Genomic DNA, 7,132 nt, shown 5'->3' on the forward strand with positions numbered 1-7,132 from the left:
TCAAAACTGGAATTTTCTCAAGAGGCAATATCTATATGCTAATAGTGACATTATTCATCCATACTTGCAAAGTAAAGCAGAACTGTGAAGATGATCACCCTCTCCCAATTCTGACCTGCACATTCTATGTGGACCGAATGGATTTCTGCTCTGTCAAACAGACAGAGCAGTATAGTGCTCTATTAAACTGAAATCTGTTTTCAGTTTCCAGCAATTACTGTTTTGTGTTAAAGACAAGAAATTGACGTTTGCTTAATTAGATGTTCTAAAACAAGTATTTGTGCCTACAGTGTGCTGATTTGCCAAGAGGCAATTCTACAGACATTTCATTATACCTCACAACACAGCTGTGATCTATATTTCTGGAACTGTATCGCACTATAGAGGCAGCTGTTCCAGTTGGCTCAGTAGCTAACTAAATCTACTAGGTTCTGGTTTTTGCCATTTTCAAAATTACAGTAATTAGTCTAAGGAGAGTATAACATTTTTTGACTATTTGGTTATTTGTACTTGTGAATGTCACAAATCAGACTCTTTCAATTCCGGGAAAGTTGCAGGTCCCATGTGAAACATTTAAAAAATTACACTAATGGGCCTAAAGGGAGACTGACCAGGGTGGGCCAAAACAATATGACAGACTTACGACCCGGTCGTAAAGGAAACCTAATACATGCTGCATGTCATATTTTTTAAATTTTATTATTTTCTCTAAGTATATTTGTTCATAATCAACACACAAGATGCTATTTCAAAGCTACTCTGCTGCACAATCCACATATCATAGCAATGGAAGAGATTTGCAGTTAGACTGCTGTTTCACAGACTGTTTGTAATGATTCCACACAGATGCCAAATAAAGGTTTTCAAACTGCTGTGTCTCCTCACAAGATGCATTTGTGTGGTCATATCCATCTTACTTAACAGCAATGATGCTGCCTCGTAGCTATCAAGCTAGCTTAGCAGCACTTTGATTAAAAGAAAAGACCAAGGTTAACAGGACATCTGTTAGGAAATCTGGGTAGAGATTACCCAGCCTCATCTCACACAGACTCAGAGCAGCAAATGATGTAATTAAGACCAAAGTAATACTGCCTCTTGGCCTTATTTCATCGTTGTAATAGTATTTTTGTTGCCTGGCCTCCGCATCATACTAAAAACTGACAAAGGATAGTTTACAAACTTCTATACATTTTGCAAAGTATATCGATACACTATGACACTAAGTGACCAGAAACAATAATTAAAATATCTGTCCCTCAGCTTTTTGTTAATGATTGTTGAGTTGAAATTTGACATGCTGACAGTGACACTGAGCCTAGTGGAGGACTAGCATATATATAACATCACTGGCCTCTTACAGCTGCTTGTAATGCAATCATCAGATAATAAATGCTGGGATGTAAAATTTCTGTTTTGGATGTGTCCACTATGTAATTAAATCTGAGATTTTATTTTATACTTCTGGTCCAAATAAATTAACCTAGAGAGTATTATTCGTAGTGAGCTTTGAGATACACCACTTTCAAACACCATCTCAAAAATATTATGTTGTATTTAAACAAATTATTCCCACAAAATCAGAAATTTGGCTTGATTGGATTAAGACAGTATTTTTCCATAAGCTACTTTTTTCCACAAAGCATGAGTACATTAAGCAAATGAATTGTATAATCTAAAATAAATGCTCTGGACTGACTCCTCACTGATGATCAACAGCTGAACACCTCCGACCCTCTGTGCCACAGAGTATCTCTCAAATGACTCTCATTCTTCTCATCTTCTGCTTTTGTATTGTTAAAATTTAGGCCCCAGTACTGGTTCATCCACCAGACCCTTATAATGAGGAATGACACCAAAGACCTAGAACTGGACAAGACAAATACAGTGTGTATGACTCTCTCAATCTGCCCTTTTACAGAGAACTTCAATCACTCAATAACTCTGAGCAGTATGCTTCCAATCCCAACAAACAGCTGGCCCAGCATTTGGAACACACAGGGATTATGGGATTGATTTAGTTAAAGGCTCAATCCAGAATCAGACCATAGCACCAGTTGTGATGCCAAGATCACCTAACTGCTGGCTTTGCGTATATATATCTATATATATAAATATATAATAAATGATATTAATACATTTAAAAAATCAAAAGTCAACATTCAGGGGTTATATAAAACATTCTGCCTCATTATACCTTTTATTTAGCTCATTATGTACACTTTCTTAATATGTGGTGTTCTTTAACTAATGGTGGATTACAGTAATCCATAGGCTGTGAACATTTTACATCTCCATGAGTCTCCTGTGTTATTTTTTAACTCTGCCACTAGAATACAAGGTATACAGCTGCTTTCAACGTGGGTGTGAATAAAAGTGCAGGTGTGTAACGATGTGCTGTGATAGCATGTGTGAAAAAAGAATCTGTGAACTAAATTTCCCTGTGGCCTTCAGCTCTCATTGGTCAGCACAAAGACCTGATTTGCATGTGGTGGGAGTGTCCTGAGCCAACACTGGGATGAATGAGTTGTTCAAGTCAGATACACTCAGCACAGAACTCAGCAGAGGTCTGCGCTGTTCAACACTGAAAATGCCTAGGTTACTTAAGATGACACTCTTCCTGTTGTAAGTGGAAAGTGCTGGACTGGGACATAAACATGTTCAACAGCAGATACCCCAGACTTAGAGAAAGAGGAGCAATATGGGTAAGTTTTATGAAAATTCTCTTTAGAAACAGCACTCACTTTAACACAAGTTCCTTAAAACTATGAGTATTATATAGGTATTTATATCATTAAGGCAGAGCCACAACTAAGCCCCCTTTCCTTTATACTCTACTGTTCAGTTACTGTTACTCCATTATCTAAATTACCAGTTTTATGAAAGAAATTTTACACTTAACAAATCTAATTTCATGGATTGATGGGCTAAAATGAAAATTATAATGGAACAGTTACAGTAAGTGTAATGATTACAGTTTAAATAATTGATATAGGTATCTAAAGAACTGCAACTGTTATTATAAATATTAATGTTCACATTAAACAATAATACATTTGTAATGCCTCACTTGAAAATCACATTCTATTCTGAAACTTTTAAAAACTGTATTATCTTTAATTATCTTGTATTACAGGGATTGTGCATCTTCTTGCTGTACACCAGCCCTCTTTCCTGTTTTGCAAATTTCAGCCAAGCAAAAGAGCTCATCTATAAGATCAAAGAGGGATTACCCGGGGGGACTTTCATAGGGGCCATTGGAGTAGACTTAAATTTGGATTTCACTGTTGATCCCCCCTTTTTGTTCAATCTACCACATAAGACAGTCAGTGAAGAGTATGTGGATCTAAATAATACCACCGGGAAGCTTTATACATCTGCAACAGAAATTGACAGGGAGACCCTCTGTCCTGATAACTCAGAAGGACTGGGATGTGTTCTCACACTGGATGTGTTTGTGTTGCCTCAGCAGTACTTTCAGCTTGTCAAAGTTAAGATTTTCATTGAGGACGTGAACGACAACAGGCCAAAGTTTCCTTTGGATGTGATCAGCATATCTGTCCCAGAAAACTCACCCATAAATTCTCGCTATGCAGTGGAGCAGGCTGCAATTGACCCAGACTTGGGACTTCATGGAGTGCAGACCTACTGGCTGGTTAATGACTTTGGCATGTTCACACTGGATGTTGAGGAGAATGAGGGTGGGGAGCTCACACCCTTCCTCATTGTGACAGAGGCTTTAGACAGAGAGACACAGGCCGAATACATTACAGATATCATTGCAGAGGATGGAGGGACCCCTCCCCTGCTCGGTGCGGCTACTTTAAAAATTGTCATCATAGATGTGAACGATAACTGCCCCCAATTCACAGAGTCACAAATTAATGTCACTCTACATGGGAATACTACTAAAGGGGCACATTTGGCACGACTGCATGCTTTTGACCCTGACCTTGGTGCTAATGCTCATATCAGCTATGCTTACAGTGAACGTGTGCCAAGGGACACTAGAAGCTTGTTCCATTTGGACAGAATCACAGGAGTGATCAAGCTAGTGGGAAAAATAGACACTGGAACAGCCAAATTTTACAAACTCACTGTTCTTGCTAATGGACCTGGTTGTATCCCTGCAGTTGCCACTGTTTCTGTCCATATAATCAAAGTTGTCACTGGACCCCCTACCATCATAGCAGGGTTCATTGCTCCAGAAAAGGATGGAGTGGTAACAATAAAGGAGTCTGAGCCAGCATTTTCTCCAATTGCTTTTTTCACTATTAAAAACTTTGATTTGAACCAAAGGGTGGACTGTTATTTGGAAGGGACTGGTCCATTCAGGATTGGCCCATATCAGCTATTCAAGAATGAATACTTGCTGGAGACTACAGAGTCCCTGGACTATGAAAAGACACAGGAGTATGAACTTATTGTGGTTGCTAAGAATATGCAAGGGCATGTCATCAAGACCTTTCTTAAGGTGCAGGTTTTGGATGAGAATGATAATGCACCAGTATTTCAGCAGTCTCTAGTGGAAATATCTATTGAGGAAAACAATCCACCAAACACCTTTCTAACGAAGCTCCAAGCCTCAGACCAGGACAGTGAAAGCCGAGGGGAAGTCATCTACCTCCTTGGAGGTGACGCCCCTGAGATCTTTGTTGTGGATCGTTTCACAGGTGTCCTGACCGTGCTTACATCACTGGACCGTGAGGAGAAAGAGACATACCGGTTCATAGTGAGAGCACTGGATCAGGGGACCCCCAGGAGGGAGTCAATTGCAACTGTTGTGGTGACCGTGCAAGACCGCAATGACAACAGTCCACGTTTCATCAATAAGGACTTTACTTTTTTTGTGCCAGAGAACTTCCCAGGATATGGTGAGATTGGCATCCTTTCTGTGACAGATGCTGACGCTGGGGAAAATGGTTGGGTGGCACTTTCCATCCTCAATGGCAGCGACATATTTCTGATAGACACAGGTCGAGGGGCACTAAGGGCGAAGACATCACTGGACCGTGAGCAACAGGGGACATATCAGCTTTGGATTGAGGCCATTGATGGTGGGGAGCCTGCACTTTCCTGTGTTACCATGGTTACTGTGCTGCTGTTGGATGTAAATGATAACCCACCTATTGTTCTCTTCCCCCAGTCCAATCAGTCCTACATGCTAGTGTTACCCAATACTCTACCAGGAACATCAATCACAGAGGTGTATGCAGTGGATAAGGATACAGGCATGAATGCTGTGATCGCTTATAGTATCATTAAGAGGAAAGGGGGAGAGCCAGGGTCATTTGCCATTGACCCAGAAACGGGAAATATCACATTAAAGAGGGAGCTCAGCAACCGGGGCCTCTACAGCCTCCTCGTGAAGGTCAGTGATCATGGTCAGCCTGAACCACTTTATTCAACGGTTATGGTTAACTTCTTTGTCAATGAAACAGTGAGTAACGAGAGTTATATCCAGAGTCTGCTGACCAGAGAGGCTGACATAGAGGTAGAGGAGAGGCCTTGGTACACTGGCCAAATGAAAGAAGGGCCTGAGCGATACGAGCTGTTCCCTTGTCAGTCTGTCCTTATTGCACTTTCAGTGACATGTCTTGGCCTGTTCTTCTCCGTTGTTATGTTGACCTCTTATATATGCTGTAAGAAGTTTAAAAAGCACAGAAAAAATAGAACAGAAGTGGAAATACCTTTAAAAATGAAGAATGACTCAGTGCAAGTTGTGAACAGAAACCTCAGGCAGATTTCAAACATCTGATATTCAGTTGCCCACATCCCAAAAATACAGCTGTTTACATGAATGTTTACAAAAATCACTGTAAGAAGTGTAGTTCTTACATGAAGTTGCTCTTCTTACTCTTGTCATGTGGCTGTTATTATTGCAATATTGTGTAAATTGACTTACATGGCATGAGTTTCTGTTATGAAAAAAAGGAAAACCGTTGCTTTGTCTAGTTTATTTTTTATATTCTCTGAGTTATAACACTGCAAAGTATCAGAAAACCAAAGCAAGGAATAACATAACATTGGCTTCAAAGTAGTAACAGCTTTATTACAGAGTCACAAGAGCATTTGTTGAGAATTATTCAGTCTATGTAAATATTGTACAAAATGTTTTACAACTTTATATAAAACTTTTGCATTGGCATGAAAAGGATAAAAGACAAGGCACAACAAATATTTCTTCCCTCATTATAGTTTTAGAAAATACAATCTTTTTACACAATTACCAATATAGAAAAAATATTGCACTTGGCAGTTGGCTATATGTGGAATCTAGATGTGTTTATTTTTTAAATACAGTTTTAACTACATTTCAAAAGTAACTATAATTCCAACAAAAATCTAAATGTATTATTTGATTTAAGGCAATATAATCCTGCTCTCTCTGCATAGCTCTCATCTATACTAACACACTAGGCAAGTGCCCTGTTAAGGTGTTCTCTATGATGAGCATGGCAATTATTTTTTTGAGACTGAAATAGATCCAAAAACTAATTCAATGCCCACTCCATAGTTTTTGCAGAGCTTTCAGTTGCATATCACAGTCTTCGTTGGCTCAGCTGTTATGAAACAATATGCATTCCCTGATATATATAATTATATAGGAGGGATACTGTGTGAATTGTGTCCAAGCCTCCTTGTCATAAAACTGCTTCAAGTTACATACGTCACCCACATTTCTATAGTCATCCTCATTGTGTCTGTGAAAATATGTAAAGTATTTGTGAAAGAAAATCAAAGTAACTATTAAAGATATTTTATTTTTTATAATACACTGGATTTTTTTCTGTATTGATTTCACTTACATTATATATTTTAAATGTGTAATAATTACTCCTTGATATTTAGTAAGGTTTAAAGGCACAATCTACTGTACCAATCTATTATTATTATTATTATTATGTGAAGGTACCTCAAATGTGCAGTATGTAGTCAAAGCAATACTGTGTAACATGAGAACACAAGAACCTCTAGTGTCAAGTTTAGATTTTATCCTCTTAAATCAAATTAACTGCTGCATTGTACCTCAGATCAAATATCAAAGCCTGAGAGGGCCTTTAATTGTTGTCATAACCTGTAGAACTGATGCAGTCCCACCAAAATTAAAAGAAAAAATATTGTGCTAACATTT

At 38.6% G+C, this 7,132-nt stretch overlaps 1 protein-coding gene across 1 annotated transcript; it reads left to right on the forward strand.

Annotated features, from left to right (window-relative positions):
• The first annotated feature begins 2,559 nt into the window (after nucleotides 1–2,559).
• pcdh20 (protocadherin 20) lies at nucleotides 2,560–6,666 on the forward strand. The gene is made up of 2 exons (XM_026320180.1): nucleotides 2,560–2,702; nucleotides 3,134–6,666. The coding sequence occupies exons 1-2, from the start codon at nucleotides 2,655–2,657 to the stop codon at nucleotides 5,753–5,755; spliced, it is 2,670 nt and encodes an 889-aa protein (XP_026175965.1). The 5' UTR covers nucleotides 2,560–2,654; the 3' UTR covers nucleotides 5,756–6,666.
• Nucleotides 6,667–7,132: the final 466 nt, after the last annotated feature.

The sequence above is a fragment of the Mastacembelus armatus genome, chromosome 3 (genome assembly GCF_900324485.2).
Source record: "Mastacembelus armatus chromosome 3, fMasArm1.2, whole genome shotgun sequence".
NCBI lineage: Eukaryota > Metazoa > Chordata > Actinopteri > Synbranchiformes > Mastacembelidae > Mastacembelus > Mastacembelus armatus.